Below are 16,988 nucleotides of genomic sequence, written 5' to 3' on the forward strand. Positions count from 1 at the left end.
TGGCTTGCGCGGGGATCCTTTGGACGGCTCGGACCCGTCTACTAACGGAAGAGGTGGCTCTGAAGCATATGAAACGTAGCATCGGAGTCGAAGGAAGACAGATGAACGCCTTTGGCATGCTCTTCGGTTGCGCTTTGGGCTCCGACATTGTTGAGGTCACTCCTTCACTGCGGAATGCGCAGCACACTCGCCGGGGCGTACTGAGATGTTTGCTGAGCCTGCATGCTCCGCGAGTTAGTTCACCGAAATAGCTTCGCATTAGCCGTGAAAGGAAGCAGCTTGAACCTTAACTGCTTACAGCCAACATTACGGGCTTCTTAGCTTCTCGGTTGGCTTGCGGCAGCCGTTCACCCTTGCTGAGCGAGGGTCCGACTGCGACCAGATTACGATGTCGAGCTTCAGTCGCGATATGGGATCGATGTGGTATGGTGGGGGCAGTGTTTAGGTAAGATCTCAGAGCATAGCTCTCGAGTATTAGACCGTAAGGCAAGCTATTCGTCTCATTCAATCCGTCCAAGCGTTGCCCACAGGCATACTGCTGCGCCCTCGTGCTTCCTCAATATGACTGCGATGTTGCCTGCAGCAGCCTCAACTACCTCATTGCTCTCATGACTCCGACCACCAAGGAAGTATATCTCTCAGCTTAAGTGGATCAGCACCTGGACGCAAGACCCTAGTCTCTGGCCTGCATTGCTCGGAAGACCAAACACAAGGGCTGAAGCACAACAAAAGCAGCACTCTGTTACACAACTGCTCCAAAAAGGCTGCTCTAGGTTGTGTATTCGACAAGCCTAGCAAGGCCGACCTACTATGCCAGAACAACCCATCTTCGCGTCCCTGAACGGCGCGGCCATTTACGCGGCTACCGCTGCCGCAGAAGATTTTGTCTTTGATGCGAAGCCGAACGCCAATGCTATCGCACGTCGAAGTGTTTCCATCTTCAGCAGGCGAGGGACGGAGGTTCCGGAGCCCAGCCCGCCCTTTATTGCTCAAGCAGCGATAAAGACCCAGCAGCCCGGAAAGCAGATGACGGAAAGGCAAAAGAGCTGGATCAGTCGAAGACGGAGCGTTGGCGGGCCCATGAGCCCGGTCAAGGCAAAGTCTGAGACGAAGAAACTCAGAGGCACCATTCTTATGGCCGTTCCAGCAGCCAAAACAATCCAGATGACGACGCTCGAAGAAGAAATGGCAACGAGCCCGAACGAGGAGATCCTCTCGGCTGTTAGCGGGCATAGCACAGCTCGCAATGTCACTGCATCACACCCAACTCTGCCTTCCCCGTCGCCAGAGTCACCTCGAGGATCTTTCGACAGCAGTCCAGTAAGGTTAGCTCAACGCACGAGAAGCGAGAGGAGACAGGACACAACGGATAGGATTGGCATGTGGGCGAATGGTGTTGCACAGTGGGATGACCAGCTCAATGTCAGGACCATCCAGCACAATCAGTGGGTCGAAGAGGTAATCAGAGGGGAGACTGGGTTCAGTCCTGTGCACTGCAGACCAACCGTGGACGTGCAGGCATCGTCGCGAGTGCGACCGACACTGTCTCTGTCAATTCCTTCGCGCAAGGAGCCAAAGCCAGGTATGGCCCACGCTACCAAGGCCGCTCAAGGGAACATCCAGAGGCCCATCATCTCAGTCCCTCCCACGAGCATCCTATCTAAGTTCAACATCGCCACGCCTGCAATCACCATACAGGCGCCCAAAGACGGCAATGATGCATCTTCAGTAACCTCGATCCAAGCAACGCCACCGTCAACAGAGATGTCGGAAGGCGATCAGATGAACGTCGTGGGCTCGCCGGAGTGTCACAAGCCAATGACCTCACGACATTCTTCTTCAACTTTCAGCTCCACACCCGAGGAGCAGCACAGCGATGGCGAAAGCAGTGTCACCAGCAAGGGCACCTCAGCGACGAGCGTTGATGCCGCGGCCCTCGCAATCCCAAAGAAGAGCAGTAAGCGACTCTCGGGACGCGTGCTCTCCGCCAGGGTCACTCCTCGCGAATCATTCGAATCCTCCGACCAGGACATTGCATGCGTTGACCTCAACAAGCCTCTTCCGCCAAGCCCTATACCCGTCCCTGCGCGTATTGCGCCCTCCGCGCCGCAAACCAGGGGGGCTCACAAGCGAGCGAGGTCTGTACTTGGTGACACCAAGTCCCTGTCAAACACCACCGTGACATCACTGTGTCCCGCAACACCACGCATTCTCAAGACCCGATCAATGTCTCACCTCGATGAGCTTGATGCGCAATTCATGATGACGTCGCCGTACCCTCACATGCGCCCGGGTCAAGCACTTGGCTCTGACTGCTCGACCACGGATGGGGAGGCTGAGCCGCTGACGCCTCCAATGACTCAAGCGGAAAACGGTGCCAAGTTCCAGCTCTGCTGTGTAGCGGACGACGTCTTCACCGAGGGCTTAGCTGGAAAAGGAGCTTATGAAGACAAGCCTGGAAGCATCGATGCTCTTCCCGAGAGATCGACGTCCATGCAGCGCAATGAGAGCGTACATAGTGTCATGCAACCACCCGAACGTGCGCCCACTGTGCCACGAAGAAGCCGGAAGCGGCACTGGCGGGGATCCAAGGTCAGGCAAGCTAACAATTCGATGGAGCCCCGAAGAAGAAGTTCAGAAACCAAGCTGGCCGTACCTTCTACCGCGGATGACTGCGATCAGATACCTACATTCGCGGCAATCTACCGCAGCCCAAGCGCACCGACTCTCACCGGAGATGCTCAGGTAGACAGCAGCGCGTCACATGGTCTCGGCATTATGATCGATGATGGCCTTGTGGTCACCAAGGGTCCCAGAGTTGTGTCAGCGGACGACAGAGAGGAGAGGGGCCTTGCGGCCGCATACGCCGAAGACGTATTGCTCAACATCCTCTCCTCACTGCGATGCATGGACGACCTTTTCAACACTGCTCTGATCAACAAAGGCATGTACCGTGTGTATAAGGAGAATGCGCTACAGCTGCTTCGCACTGTGGCGTTCAACAAGTCGCCTGCGGCGTGGGAGTTCCGCGAGTGGTGTCCGCCGGATCGCAACCCTTCCGATTCCAGCAGCAAAGCATCTTCGCAGCTTGAGCATACGCCTGTATCCTACATGCGCTGTTACCGCCGCGATGTGGTGGTTATCGAGTCGCTGAAGGCGCTGATGGTGAAGCACTGTCACACTTTTGTTCGACGCGAAACGGTCTTCGCGATCTCCACACCAACGCATCCACATGCACAGCGCTTCAACGATGCTTTCTGGCGCATCTGGTGCTTCTGCAAGATCTTTGGGTACCAGAAGGGTCGTGAAGACGACGTAACCGGCCAACTGGATTGGCTGAAGGGCGGCCTGTTGGCGGACAACCAGGGATGTGTGGCGACGGTCAACACGAACCTGGACTTCGACATGGGTAGCATACTACTCAACGCGCCTGACCATTTTGCGAAGGGCAACGTTGATGGCTTGAGTTCGCAGCAGCTTTACGACCTCACCGAGATTTGGCAATGCTTGACGGCTCTGCTTCAAGGTTACCTTGGTCACACCGACTTAGCTAGAGACGCCGGTGTCTTCGACGACTGCACAAAAATCGAAGCAGGAGACGTCGTGAGGGAGGAGCAGACGCTTGAAGAGTGGTGCTATTACCTACTCACGCTGGGTCCCGCCGTTGTGCTCCAAATGGCCGAGCATGCAACAACCAGTCCCGCCGCTGGATTCACGTCGGCCAAGGTGAACGGCTGGACCAGGTGGACTGCTACGACCCACAGTGGTAGTCGCGGCACCTTCTTCAGAGAGCCTGTGTCTCGGCTGTATGAAGAGCGCATCACAGCTGCCGTGGCACAGAACCCTTGCGAGCAGGAGAAAAAAGACATGAGCCGGAAGCGTGTCGCCAGTCTTGCCGCTGAGATTCGCCTCCGCAGACAGTCTAGCAGCTATAAGCGCTCGCCGTATATCGACATGCACACGGAACGTTCCATGAGCGTGCTGTCACGCCGAACCAGCTCCGTGGAAGCCGTGGGCGCGCAAGCCTACAACGGCATGATGTCGCCGCTATCCTCAGCACAATGCTGCTCGCCAGCTACAATGTCGCCATGCACGCCAAGCGTCCCGCGACCACAGATACAATATATCAATTCTCCGTGGCAGGTGCGCAAGATCTCGCCAATCATTGAGGAACGAGTCGAGAACTTCAACAGATTGTCATTGCAATGCTTGGCTGGGGTCGCAGAAGGTACCAGCGAGCATGCAGTCAACAAGATTGTCGATATGGGTTTCACAGCGGCCCAAGCAAAGCACGCTCTTAGGATTACAGATATGGGTGACGGACTTCGGGTAGATCGTGCCGTGGATCTGTTGATCAGGCAGAAGGCGTAAGGTGGTTCAGCGTTGCTCGGCGATCTATAACGGAGTTGCGATGATTAACGATACCCAAGATAGCCAGCGTAGTATTGTCTTCTCTACCGCAGTAATCGAACAGCTTCCGTCTCGACGGTGACAATGATCGATAGCATTGATGGAAACAAGTTCATGTTTCGTATTGTGCTCAGACGTACTCACGGAAGATGGTGACAGCCGGCTTGACATGGTCTAATTGGCCACAAAACTCCGACACAGCTGACAGCGAGGGTTCCGTGATAAGTGCCAGTACGTCGTTACTCTCAATCGGACCATCGGTACAAGTCGGACGCAGACAAATGAGGACGCTCACTGTGCGCCAGCCACAGGACGTTCGCAACGGTGTGTCGCAACGTGCTCTGCCTCCAGACTTGCTTCAGACTATCGGACGTTGAGAAAACGGTAGCGGAGTAATACGAGTGACTTCAAAGATAGGTACCGATGCAAGGAGAAGGAGAAGCTCTTGCTGCTGCTCCACAGCTTCCTTACCCAGCGTATGAGAATGGAGGTGGGGGTCTATCTTATGACGCGGCAAACGTACAGATGAAACAACGAAACAGCGAGATTGCTGTCTCATCAGGGACAAAGTGCTTACAGAACTTTGTGGCTGCCTGTACGGGGCCGAGATTGCACGTGGTAGAAGCTTTCTCCACGATGATGGCTTGCTGGCGCAAGCAGGCGGACGGCGCATGGTTCATCCAGGCGCCGGACTGCTTGCGCGGTTTCGCTCTCGAGACCGTGGCTTGAAGACGGCCAGACCTCGTTCGGCTCTTCAACTTGGCGACCGCTTCAAGTAGAGGTCTCTCGTCGACTGCAGACCATCCAACATGCATGTGAAGCGTGATCGCGCTCTGGGTAAGCCTTGCCCTACACTGTGTACTGGCATGATCAATCCGGGAAGCGCAAGTCAACAGATATGGTAAAGCGCAGTGCGAACGCGCTCCCTAAAATCAGCATGGTGCTTCGGTCCCCTGGTTTGACTGCCGACCGTTTTGAGGCTAGTCGTCGGCGACGCCGACAGGTTCGGGTGCCGAAGCTTTCGCTCTAAACGGCCGTTGCCTTTTTGTAATAGCATCCATGACTACCGGTTTTTGAATCGTCGCACTTGTGGCGAGAACGTTCTGTCTGCGAATGCACTTCCTGGGCTCCTAGACGGGTTAGGCGCATGTAGATAATGTCCCGCCGAAGCTTGAGCGAACAATCAGAAGGCAGCAAAGGCAGGTCGGACCGAGTCGTGCGCCCAAGCGAAGTGTGCCAGTCCCTTTACACGCTCAGAGCGTTTGATTTTCGCTTAACGCCCACGTTGATTAGCCAGTGCAGTGAGCGCGGCCCTGCAGACTAGCAATCCTGCAATATTGGCATAGTGGAGTCGGCCTAAAGTAGGCATTAACCAACTTCTTCGAATCATGAAGAAGAGTGCAAAGCGCGAACGGTTCATAGGAGGCCTCGTCGATCATAGAGGCGACTGCATTCGGGCGAAAGTGGTCGTGCAACGCAGTCAGCGTCTGGGGCAGCCACTGGCGACTCCAAGGATTGGTATCCGGCACTTGGTGCTTGGAAGCAAGCCATCATCGCCGTGCGAGCGGACGGACGGTCGCTCCCGTACGTGGCTTGACCGTTCGTGCAAGCCTTCGGCGCCCGAGCGGTGGTGTGTGCAGGAGCTTGATCTTCACGATAGATGAGCCACCCCGAGACGGCCACCTGCATACAGCTCCCCCGATTCTCCGCTCGCCTAGATTGATGGATTCTTACGGGAGACAGGGGCTACGGCACGAGAGACGCTCGCAGGCCTCGATCACGAGGAATAGCATAAAACTAGATCGCGCACCTCATAAAGCTAGTGTTCAGTACGCTATCATGCCTGGCCGGTCGAGCGTCTTCGCAACATAAGTCGGCACCGAAGTAACATAGCACTGACGGTCGAACTTTGTGTCTGCACCTCGCACGTGGTCATGCAAAGGCCGCTGCAAGCCCCAGGAGTAAGTCTGGCGGCAGCAACTCTAAAGCTTACGCCGATCCGGTCTGGAGATCCGGAAAGCCGCGGCGTCAAGCTATCTTTGCAAACCCACTATGGCTGCCTTCGTACCCTTGCGCACCACCGTTAGGTGAGGCACAGTCCATCCCCGCGCAGGCTAGATTGCCGTCAGTTGATCGTTGATGTTTCGCAGCCGCACGGAGAATTATCTCATGAGCATCACAAGTCGAAGGCTGGCGATCTTCGGAGATGTTCGTGGGTCCCGTGACAGTAATGTAGCAGTGTTGGGTCAGGATTGGCTAGGTTTAGCGAGGGGAAACAAAGCATCTCTTCGAGACGGGCAAGGCTCCCTAATCAAGCGGTAGCCTGATCGAGACGCTGTCTTTGTTCAGTGCGGCACAATCTCCAACCAACACCACAATCGACCGCTGATCTTTGAAGCGCCAGTGCCCGGGTCATGCAGAAGCGATTTCCCCGTACACACGCAGTGCAGGAAACCATGGTCGGTGCCAGAAGCTTGGAAGGGAGCTCGTGGTGTGTTTGGGCTGGCGCGAAACGAACGCTAGACTGGGGCCAATAAGGGTTAAGCGCAGTGACCAGGGTAATTCGCTTTCTGCTTTTCTTAACAGCCGCCTGAGTAGGTGTGCGGAGCGAGGACGGCGAGGAGGTGTGCGACGAGCAAGCATCGCTTGCATACAATCAAAGTTCACATGCTCTCTCCGGCGACCGCATTGCCGCGCCGATGGCCACGATCTGACTTGATGCTTCCAAGCGGGATGCAGCCAGCAGCGTGCGGGCGGCCATATTCCGGGAGTGGTATCACGGGTTCCAGATGAGGTCGCAGTGCTGCTAGAAGCCGAACAAGTCTGCCCGCAGAACCACTCTGACGAACTTTGACGAGTGCGCAGTGAGAAGGCGTGCGACACAGATGAGCATACAGACCGTTTCGGCCTGTGGTCTCATCGCGCCGTCACCAACGAGGCCGTTTCGGGCTGTCCTGAGCCAAAAACGAGTCGTGTTAAATGAGCTGTCCCGCGTGGTCACTGCGCTTGAGCATCGACCCCGGTAGATCCAGATTCTCCAACGCACGCCGCTCACGCTTCCCACTCGCTAGTGAGGCTAGACAGCCACGCTAAGGTGCTCCTGTCCCTAGTGATGCACGACTAGCCTGGAGCCCGTACATATTCGTGAACGCCCGCAGACAAGGCGATGGTCGAAGCGTCCAGCCCTTGAGAAAGCCATCCGCACCTAAGCTTAACTGACAACAAAGGATCGCCACGCCCGCGTCAAAGAAAGTGGCTCCTCTAACGCGACATCACTGCAACACCTCACATTGCTATCGTGGCTGTTGATGCGCCAGCGGCCTCACGCTCCACTTGCACACTCGCCTGTTGTCGTCGTGCATTCACGAAGATCCATCACCGACCATTCCCATACTCACCGAGCACGCCTTCTACTGGCCCGTAGAGGAAGAAGAGAGATCCGCCCGCCGGCCTCATTGTGCAACGTAAGTGTAACGCAGCATCTGCACGACCACACTTCCGGGTCCGCAAGATCTTGCCCTACCATCTGGCTGCTTGGTGACTCGCCGATTGCGCGATCCACCACTTCGAGGCCACGGTCAAGATCGCGAATCCGGCAGCGTCCTGCCTTCTCGAGCGTAGGCTAAGCGTATCTAGAGGCTTTTAGGACACGCCTGCATATCAGTCGCGTCACTTCCAAGCGAAACGGTGTTGTCACATTTGTCAATCTACTTCGCCTTTGTCGTCCGCCTCGGCGCAAGCATACCAGGTGCTCGGTCTCTGGCTTGGGTACAAAGCACTACCGACATCCACTCCGTCGGATCGTCAGCATCGCAGCGGTGATCTGACGTCGAAGTCCCACTACCATCCGCCGTGCACTTGGCCTGGGAGTATTCCAGCATACTCTGCCCTTCCTGGCTTACATTCAGTCTCCGCCGGGTCAGTCCTGGTCAACGGAGAAGATCTACGCGCCTTCCTACCAACCGTCTTTCGTGACGTCGCTGCCGACACCGCCCGCGGACCCCAACCAGCCTTACCTCGCATACGATCAACAAACCGCCAACGTGGCTGCCGCGGTAGGCTACCCTCACTCGATGGTGCCAGGACCGGAATCCATGGGCGCTCCCACTAGCCTCACGCAAAGAAGACCAAATGCCTCCAACTTGCCGCAATTCGAGCTGCCGCCGCCACACCTGTCCGTCCTCAATCAGAAGTACCCCAGCTATGGAACTACGCAGCCTCCTCCCGCGACGAACTTGACAAGTGTTGGCAACTTACTCACGCCCCCTAGCAACGGATCAACCGACGGCATCAGTCCCTCGGCTGGTGTGACGACGGGACCATCTCTTCCGGGTGTGTCGCAACCTTTCTCGCCTAGCAGTAACGGTGGCATGTTTCCCCCACCCACTACATCGAGTGCAGGATCTTACGGCTATCACTCCGGACTCACTCCGAGCTCATTCGGGTCCGGACGGCCGATCTTCTCACCCTCCCTCAACTCATTAGTACGCGGCAACAGCTCGCCCACAGCAGGCGAGGGTTTGCCTCCTCCGCCGTACGAGTTACCGCACTACCAGACGACGATGTCCATGTCCGCGCCACCGCTGCAGACACTGCCTGCGCAATCGCACATGGTGGGGAATGGCATGATGGGCGGACAGACACCAGTATCCGCGTCAGTAACTCAACCTTCACCAGTGAGCGCACACGAAGCATTCTCGCGCCCACCTCCTACGCCCACATACTACAGCGGTTCGCAATCGGCTTCAACGCCTCAACAGCCCACCTTTCCCTACCAAACTGGACCGTCGCCTGTCCAACAAAGTCCGATGAGCGCGCCTGGTCCGATGCCGAAGATGTCACCCGTCAATGGCGCCAATCCCTCACAACCTCCATCGACATATCACCGACCGTACTCATACCCCATGGCCGGTCCGGTGCTGTCCAACGTCAGCAACCCAGGCGGACAACTTGCGCTCGTCGGTGCGATGCCTCACGGCATGATCCCGGGCTTCAACAGCGGCCACGCAGCCCAGATGCACCAACTCTACAACCACCAGCACCCGCAATCGAACGCGCAAAACGATCGCCCGTTCCGATGCGATCAATGTCCGCAGAGCTTCAACCGGAACCACGACCTGAAGAGGCACAAGCGGATTCATCTTGCGGTGAAGCCCTTCCCGTGCGGGCATTGCGAGAAGAGCTTCTCAAGAAAGGACGCGCTGAAGGTGTGTTACCCTATTCACCTCTCTCGCAAAAACACATACTGACCGTTTCGCAGAGGCACGTGCTAGTCAAAGGCTGCGGCAAAGCCGACGCGCCCGGCGGCGGCAAAGAGTCCAACGGCTCCGTCTCGCCGGAGCTGAAGAGCGAAAGCGCAAGCACCAGCCCCATGGTCACCGCGTCCGCTTGATCGCGATATTCCCCATCGTGCGTTTCTGTGTGTGTGTTTTTGATTGAACGATACCCTTGCTTCTTCTTCTTTTGGTTCCGCTTGTATACTTTACATCCACATTCTTACTTTCACGAATGGATGGATGGATGGATGGTTGACAGACCTGATGGCGGATGCCGTGAATGGAAGGGTTGATTTTGTGGCTCAGCACGATGGCCATGGTTTTACGCATGCGTGGCGTTCGACGGCGTCGGATGAAGGCAAGAAGTTGTGCATAGCACCAACCGCCCGCAGAGTCATTGTGGCTTTCGCGTGAACTTGTGCTTTGGCGGCGGCAGCGTTGTTAGCCGTTCACATGGCCGCCTTTTGGGACGCCGTTTTGCTCGGCTTGGAACTGGCTAAGCTGTTCGAGCTGCTGTCCCCAGTCTTTTCAAGAATGAGAATACTTCGCACACTCCCATCTTCGACACGCCTCCTGTCTGTTGAATACCATGTTGATTGAGTCGACGGCCGGAACAACGATCGAATTGGACGTAAGGATGTTGTTGCACTCACTTGATGCACGTGATCGTGAGCGAGTGGACGTGATTAAGGCCCGCCTGGCTTCGGCAACGTCCTGCGACACAGTATGGCCAATGCAACATGAGACCTCTTCGTGAGCAACCCACCGCAATAGATGACACATGTATTCGTACTAATGATACAAACAGAAGCTACCACCACCATCCTCCGTACGCGCGCAGCCATTACCAGCGAGCGCTCAGTCGGGCAGGCAGAAAGACGTGCCTTCTATATATCCCCCCCCAACCCCCCCACCTTACCTGCCTTCGTTCGCCTCACAATCCCATCTCATCAGTCCTCATCCTCGTCTTCCTCCTCCGGCTCAACCTCGAATTCATCCGGCACAGGCGCCTCCTCCTCATCCTCGTCAATCGCCGTGAGCACGCCCGCTGCCGCTGCCGCACCGACACCCATACCGGCACCAACACCGGCACCCGCATGCGAATCAGTCATCTCCGCATCCTCCTCTTGCGCGGATCGGGTGCCCGCAGCACCGCCAGTAGTTTGCCCAGGCACCGCAGCCGAAACCGTCGTCTTCTTCCGCGCCTTCAACTCAAGTAGTGTCTTTGGTTCGGAAGGCTGGGTGTCATGGAGGAGAATCACGCCTCCCGTGGGCTGTTCACACAATCATCAGTCAGCCAAATCGCATCTCAAACCAAAACAAGGGCGATACTGGATGAACTCACCTTCTTAACAGGCACCCACCTCTCTCCCGGGAACGAAATCCACCGTATCTGCGCCGGCAGCACGCGCGACATATTCTCAATCTCATACCCGACCTTCTCCCTCTCCGCCTTCCTCTTCGCCCCAGTCGCACCACCACTACTCGCCTTCTCCCCCTTCTCCCCGTCCGCCACCTTGGCGGTATCAACAACCATCTCATCCTCCTCCGCCTCCGGCCGAGGCGTAGTAGGCGTCTGATCCACCTCCATCGCCCCCTCCCCACCCTTCCCTTCCTTCCGCTCCTTCTCCCTCCGCCTCCTCCTCGCCTGCGCAGTCGTGGACAGCACGGCCGTCTTGACCTTCTCCACGGCCTCCTCCGCTTTCACTTCTTGCTCAGGCGGATAGTCGAAAAGACTCGGCCGGGTATTGCTCCAGAACTTAAATTTCGGCACTTCCAGCGCTGAGTCGACGCCAATGATAGCCGTAGGCGTGAACGCCAGGGACAAAAAGTGGGTGAGCGGGAACCAATACCAGTACTGCGTGAATACGGCCATGCCCACTATCGCCGCCATATTCAGGTTACCCGTAGGCGTTTGGAGGCCGATTGTGCAGTTACGACCACCCGCGTCGAGGATGCCGAGGGCGAGGGCGCAGCCGAACTTCGCCATGGCGTCTTCGTGGCGGTCCGTGAGGGATTTCTGCAACTGTTTCCGCACGGCGACGACCTTGGGGTTCATGACTTCGTTTTGCTGGACGAGGATCATGGCCAGACTTATCAATGCGCCTTGTCGCACAAAATCGACGGAGTCTTTGAGCATGGGTTCGAGGAGTTCGATCGCTTCGTCCAGCCCCGTTCCTGCGCAGGCGATGCCGAGCGCCATGGTGGCGCCGTAACGGACGTGCGGGTTGTAGCTTTCCGAAAGCAACTCGACCATGCGTGGCACGCTGCCGGGTTTGCGGAAGAGGACGAAGCCTAGTCCCATAACCGCTGCGCGGCGGACGTCGTCGCTCACATCGCTTACAGCGACATGCAGCAACTTCCGCACAGCCTTGTTACTCCCGCTCCCGCAGTAAGCGAGAGAAATGGTCATGATGCCTCCGTAGCGTAAAGCCGGATCCGCGTCCTCCAGCAGTCCCGTAATAAGCTCATCAGCCGCTTCCTGCCGGGCATACATGATCAATGCTATTCCCATCGCCAATCCGCGGACGATCTTCTCATGCTGCGTTTCATGCGCATACGTGATCATGTCACCCAAGGCCTTGACATTCCCCGTCCCCAGCATGACAAGCCCCATCGCCAACCCGACCGCTTCGCCGTTAATAGCGGAGTCGGAGTAGAGGACTTGTTTGAGTTCCTCGTAGATTTCTTCCGAACCCGTGGCCATCCCCGCGACGCCCAGCCCGAGCGCGCCGCCGTGTTGCACGACTTCTTCTTGCGTCGCTTTGAATTGGCGGCGGAGGTAGTCGAGGACGTTGGTGCCGTGGTTGGTGTAGATGAGTCCGAGGGCGTAGAGGGCGCCGCCTTGGCTGTAGGGGCTTCCGCTGCCGCCTTCGGGGCCGGCGTTTTCTTTGGGTAGGTATGGTTGGAGTAGTTTCTGGCCCTGGCTTAGGTTGCCGCGGTGGATGACGCCCAATGCGGCGGTCGCGGTAAATTTGCTCCAATTCACCGCTTTACCTAGCCATTCGAGGTTGTCGCGGAAGAAGGTGTCGATGGTCGTGCCGGCGTACATGAAGGCGTGGGCGAAGGTGACGGAGGTGTGGAAGATGCTGTTGCGCGCTTCCAGCGAGTCGCGGATTTTGTTGAGGATGGCTTTGTCGGAGTGGGAGGAGCGATAGAGGAACTCGAGGTTGAGCTCGATGGATTTGGTGCCGCGGAGGATGGTGCGGATGGAGGTGAAGGCGGTATGTTGGGCGGAGGTTTCGGGCTTGGGTTTTGTGCGGGAGGCGACGAGGGTGGTGCGTGGGGCGTCGTCGGAGGATGCTTGTTGGGTGTGCGAGAGTAGCTGGTCGGATGCTTGTGCGTCTTCGTCTTCGTTGGCGTGGGAGGAGGCGGGCGGGACGGCGTTGCCGTTCATGTGAGGGTGTTCTTTCTTCTCTTCTTCATCCGTGTCGGGGAGCTCCTCCATCACTTTTTGTAGAAACTCTTGCGTGCCGTTCTCGTACAGGTCGAAGGACAGCTGGTAGGCGATGGCCAACGAACGACCGTCACCCTTCTGCACGAGCTGTCGCAGCATGTTGGATGCCATGGAGTGCTGGTCGAGATATACCACGCATCGCGCAATGGCGAAGTAGTCCGGAGATGGGATCTCATTCAGCAGTCCCAGGATCAACCGGAGTATCTCATTCCGCAGCCCGCGCTCTTGCACCACGTTCATGCAGATGTCGAGCACGTACTCCATCAGCTCCTCGGTCGGGCCGGGACCGGCCGTGACAGCCTTCTTGCCCTTGCTCTTCTCGTCATGGCTGGCTTGAAGGATCGCCTCGCGAAGGACCTCCATATTCCGAGCTTCTACTGCGATGCCGACGACCTGCTTATAGGCGCCGATCTCGTAGCAGCTCTTGAATATTCGACGAATGACCGACTGCAGGTTCTTCTTCGTTTGCTGGCTGAGGGTGAGTGGGTGAGGATGCGCTCCAGGCACACCGGCGTTGCCACCGCCCGGCGCCGACGAGTCCCATGCCTGCTCGTCATCCCTGCTAAGCAATGACTTGGAAGGCAGCTGGGATTGCGTGAAGGGTGTGGACGGTGATGCTAGAGTGGCAGAGGTGGTGTTGGCAGGAGTGTTGTCGGTGGGGTGGGTGGTTGCGGAGGCAGACGTGGGTGGATTGTGCATGGCACACAGTGCGATGTAGGTGTCGATGCACTTGGCGACGATGGTCTCCTCGTACTCGTCCGCGTTCTCCAGGTCGAAGTGCTTGCCGGCTCCGAGGGCGAAGACCATGGCCTCGTTGTACTCTTGAAGCTGGTAGTACACCTTCGACAGCACGAGAGCGGCGAGTTCGCGATGGGAGAAGTTCTCATCCTCGTACAGCGCTTCTCTGTGGAATGAGTGTCAGCTATACATCCGTATTGTTTGCATCGCCGTTCACCATCAGCACGTTAGCCAGACGCTCCGTCTGTGGCAACACGTGATTCACGGCAAGCATATCGCGGGTTAGGAGTCATATCGATACGCACATCTGACCGATGGATCCCGACACCTCCGTCCACACGCTCTCGATGTCCTCATTCAGCGTCTCGAGGGCAAAGGCTTGCAGGGTAGGGTCGGGCTCGGATAAGAAGCCCACCACGCCGGCAGCGGAAGTCATGGCCGGCATCGTGCCTCACACTCCGACTGATCTTTCCTCGCTTGTCCGCAGTCGATGGAGATGGGGTGGCGGTTGGATGTGCAGGGTGTGGCGTGGATGATGGGGGGATCAGGAGCGGCGCTGGCCACGCGGCGGCGGAAGCCTTGATGCCGTATCAGAGTGGTGGTGGTGGTGGTGGTGGTGGCAAGGTGGTGGTCGAGAAGGACAGTCAAGGGTGTATTACAACACGATGTGGGAAGGGAAAGGGTGTGATGGAAGGGTGGATGATGGGAGATGGTGTTGTCGGTTGTCTCGTGAGCACAACTGCAACCACAGCGAAGCTTCCAACGCGCATCATCCTGCAGCCCGCTGCCGCCGCAAGCCGATGTTTCCCCGGCGCATATGCAAAGAGTTATATATTCCAGTACACAAACCTATGCCGCCGTGTACAACGCTTGGGAGTGTACTCGTGGAGGCAGGAGGAGAGGGAAAGGGAGGAGCAGCAACTCGTACCATGTCCACGTGATGATAGGCATAACTACTGGCGACAGCGATATGGAACACCTACACTCCCTGTCTCGGAGATGCCAAGCGGGTCGTTTGGACACGTCCGCGTTTACACATGGCTCTCGACATAATGGAATATACCCACTTCCATCTCCATATAGCATCGCCATCCCTCAGACTGTCCCCATAGCCAAGTAGTCGTGCTATAATTGAACTGCATCGTCTTGCTGTTCTCACCCACCATCTCCGCCATCGTCCAGCGCTTACCGCCGAGCCCACCATTGAAGCCTCACGCCCATCGCCCGCGACCGGGAAGTGTGAAGAGTCGCACAGATTTGAAATAGATTTTACAGAGATCGGAGCATTAGATCCAGTATAGATGCATCGGCAAAGGCGCATGTTGCGCATATAATAGGCAAGCGGCTGAAGCACAGCAAGGAGAGGCGCAAACCTCTTTCCACACGGTCGCAAAGATGGACCTCTCCTCCATGCTCAACGATGGACCGGCGGCGGACCAGAAGAAGCCATCTCAGGCCTCAACGTCAGACGCGCAACGCACATCGCAACCACCAGCGCCGCCTACACCGGCAGCGAACGGACAGACCACCGCATACCCATATCATTCCAACCAGCAAACACCCCTCTTCGCCCCACCTTCCACTGGCTCATCCTTCTCCAGACAGCAGTCCGGCCCGACTCCCTTGCAAACACCCTCGCAAGCGCCCGGAAGCAGTCAATATCCCTTCCCCCAACAGCCCGCGCAAAGCCCAGGCGCCTACACTCCGTCTCAGCAATACGGACAATACGGCCCCTACTCCGCCACCACCCCCGGTCCTCGTCCAGGCAGCCATGGCTATCCCTACGCACAAACACCGCACGGACAGTATCCGACGCACAACAACCCGCTCGTCCCGCAGCCCAGCTACAACTACTCCTCCCACTCACCCACACCCCCCTCACACCCAAGCCAAACCCACTCGATGCGCCAGAGTCCGCTCAACATCATGCCGGGAGCTCAACCACCACAATACCACCCCACCAACTCCCAACCCAGCACCCCGCTCGGCCCACCACCAACAACCTACCAACGACCCTCAAGCCACACATACCACGACCTACAATCTCCCTACCATCAACGCAACTCCTCCAGCACATCCAGTCACATCATCAGCGGCTCCCCCGCCCAACACCACCCAAGCATCGGCAACCTCGTCATCGACTCCCCCAGCGCTGCAAACCGACAGTCACCTCACCTCCGTCGAACAAGCGAGTACCTCTCCAATTTAGATCGCGAACGTAGTGTTTCCGTCAGCCCGAAGACGAAAGTCTTACCTCGAGCTTTGTCGCATTCGTCACGACAAAGCAGTCAGCAGGACCTGCCGATAAGCCACCGCAGCTCACTGCAGCATCAATTGAGTGTGGCGTCCGGGGCGGAGACACCGGGTCACGTGCCGCCACCTGCTGGAGTAAGTGCGGCGGTGGCGCTACAGGGTGAAATGCATGCTGAAGCGTCGTCGCAAATGCAGATGCAGATGCAGATGCCTATCGTGGGGAGTGCGCAATCTTTTCCGGGAGCGTCTGCTTCTTTGTCCGAGCATACGCCACTTCCCCAATCTCAACCTCCGCATCCGGCGCATACTCAACATCACGCGCAGAGGATGGACATGAATCATCTTCTTTCGCCTGCGGGGAGTGTGATGCAGAAGGTGAATGCCATGGATGGCGTGGCTGATGGCACTGCATCTAGTTCTGCGCCCGGACGGAAGAGGAAGCAGGAAACGCCTTTGTTCATGAAGCCGTCTCCCAAGCCGAAGAAGCAGGCCGCGCATGCGCCGCCACCACTACCCAACGCGCCAGCCCCAGCGCCGGCGCCTGAGGACAGGTCGGGTGCTGCTGATGCTACGGCTGTGCTTGAAAAGCTTAGCCAGGAGGCGCCTGTGCATATGCAGGCCGAGCCTATGCATACTGACAGCAGTGGCGCGGTCGTTGAGCCTGAGCCAGCAGTGAACGAGTACAGCGCCGCGGACAACAACACGCGATCTTCTAACAAGCGACCGGCGACGTCTGATAGTGTTGAGGAGCAGGAGCTTCCTGCGGCGAAACATCGGAAGACGAGGAAGTATGTTGAGCGACCTATCTGGGCACGGCTGTCACATCGGAATCCCAAGTATAATGCTGGTGAACA

General features: G+C 57.3%; 4 protein-coding genes across 4 annotated transcripts; 2 read left to right on the forward strand and 2 right to left on the reverse strand.

Moving 5' to 3' along the window:
• Positions 1 to 369: 369 nt before the first annotated feature.
• On the forward strand, positions 370 to 4,513 carry BAUCODRAFT_36063 (uncharacterized protein). Its single transcript, XM_007679901.1, has one exon. It carries the CDS (start codon positions 811 to 813, stop codon positions 4,369 to 4,371), a length of 3,561 nt encoding a protein of 1,186 aa, XP_007678091.1. The 5' UTR covers positions 370 to 810; the 3' UTR covers positions 4,372 to 4,513.
• Positions 4,514 to 8,483: 3,970 nt separating this feature from the next.
• On the forward strand, positions 8,484 to 9,802 carry BAUCODRAFT_25915 (uncharacterized protein; the record flags this gene model as incomplete). Its single annotated transcript, XM_007679780.1, has 2 exons — positions 8,484 to 9,617; positions 9,671 to 9,802. The coding sequence occupies 2 exons, from the start codon at positions 8,484 to 8,486 to the stop codon at positions 9,800 to 9,802; spliced, it is 1,266 nt and encodes a 421-aa protein (XP_007677970.1).
• Positions 9,803 to 10,115: 313 nt separating this feature from the next.
• Positions 10,116 to 10,552, reverse strand: BAUCODRAFT_562568 (uncharacterized protein). Its single transcript, XM_007680307.1, has one exon. It carries the CDS (start codon positions 10,467 to 10,469, stop codon positions 10,215 to 10,217), a length of 255 nt encoding a protein of 84 aa, XP_007678497.1. The 5' UTR covers positions 10,470 to 10,552; the 3' UTR covers positions 10,116 to 10,214.
• A 74-nt stretch (positions 10,553 to 10,626) lies between these two features.
• On the reverse strand, positions 10,627 to 14,477 carry BAUCODRAFT_36065 (uncharacterized protein). The gene is made up of 3 exons (XM_007679902.1): positions 14,187 to 14,477; positions 11,032 to 14,047; positions 10,627 to 10,960 (listed from the first exon to the last, which is right to left on the reverse strand). Exons 1-3 carry the CDS (start codon positions 14,324 to 14,326, stop codon positions 10,637 to 10,639), a joined length of 3,480 nt encoding a protein of 1,159 aa, XP_007678092.1. The 5' UTR covers positions 14,327 to 14,477; the 3' UTR covers positions 10,627 to 10,636.
• Positions 14,478 to 16,988: the final 2,511 nt, after the last annotated feature.

This window comes from Baudoinia panamericana, assembly GCF_000338955.1.
Source record: "Baudoinia panamericana UAMH 10762 unplaced genomic scaffold BAUCOscaffold_9, whole genome shotgun sequence".
NCBI classification, from domain to species: Eukaryota; Fungi; Ascomycota; class Dothideomycetes; order Mycosphaerellales; family Teratosphaeriaceae; genus Baudoinia; species Baudoinia panamericana.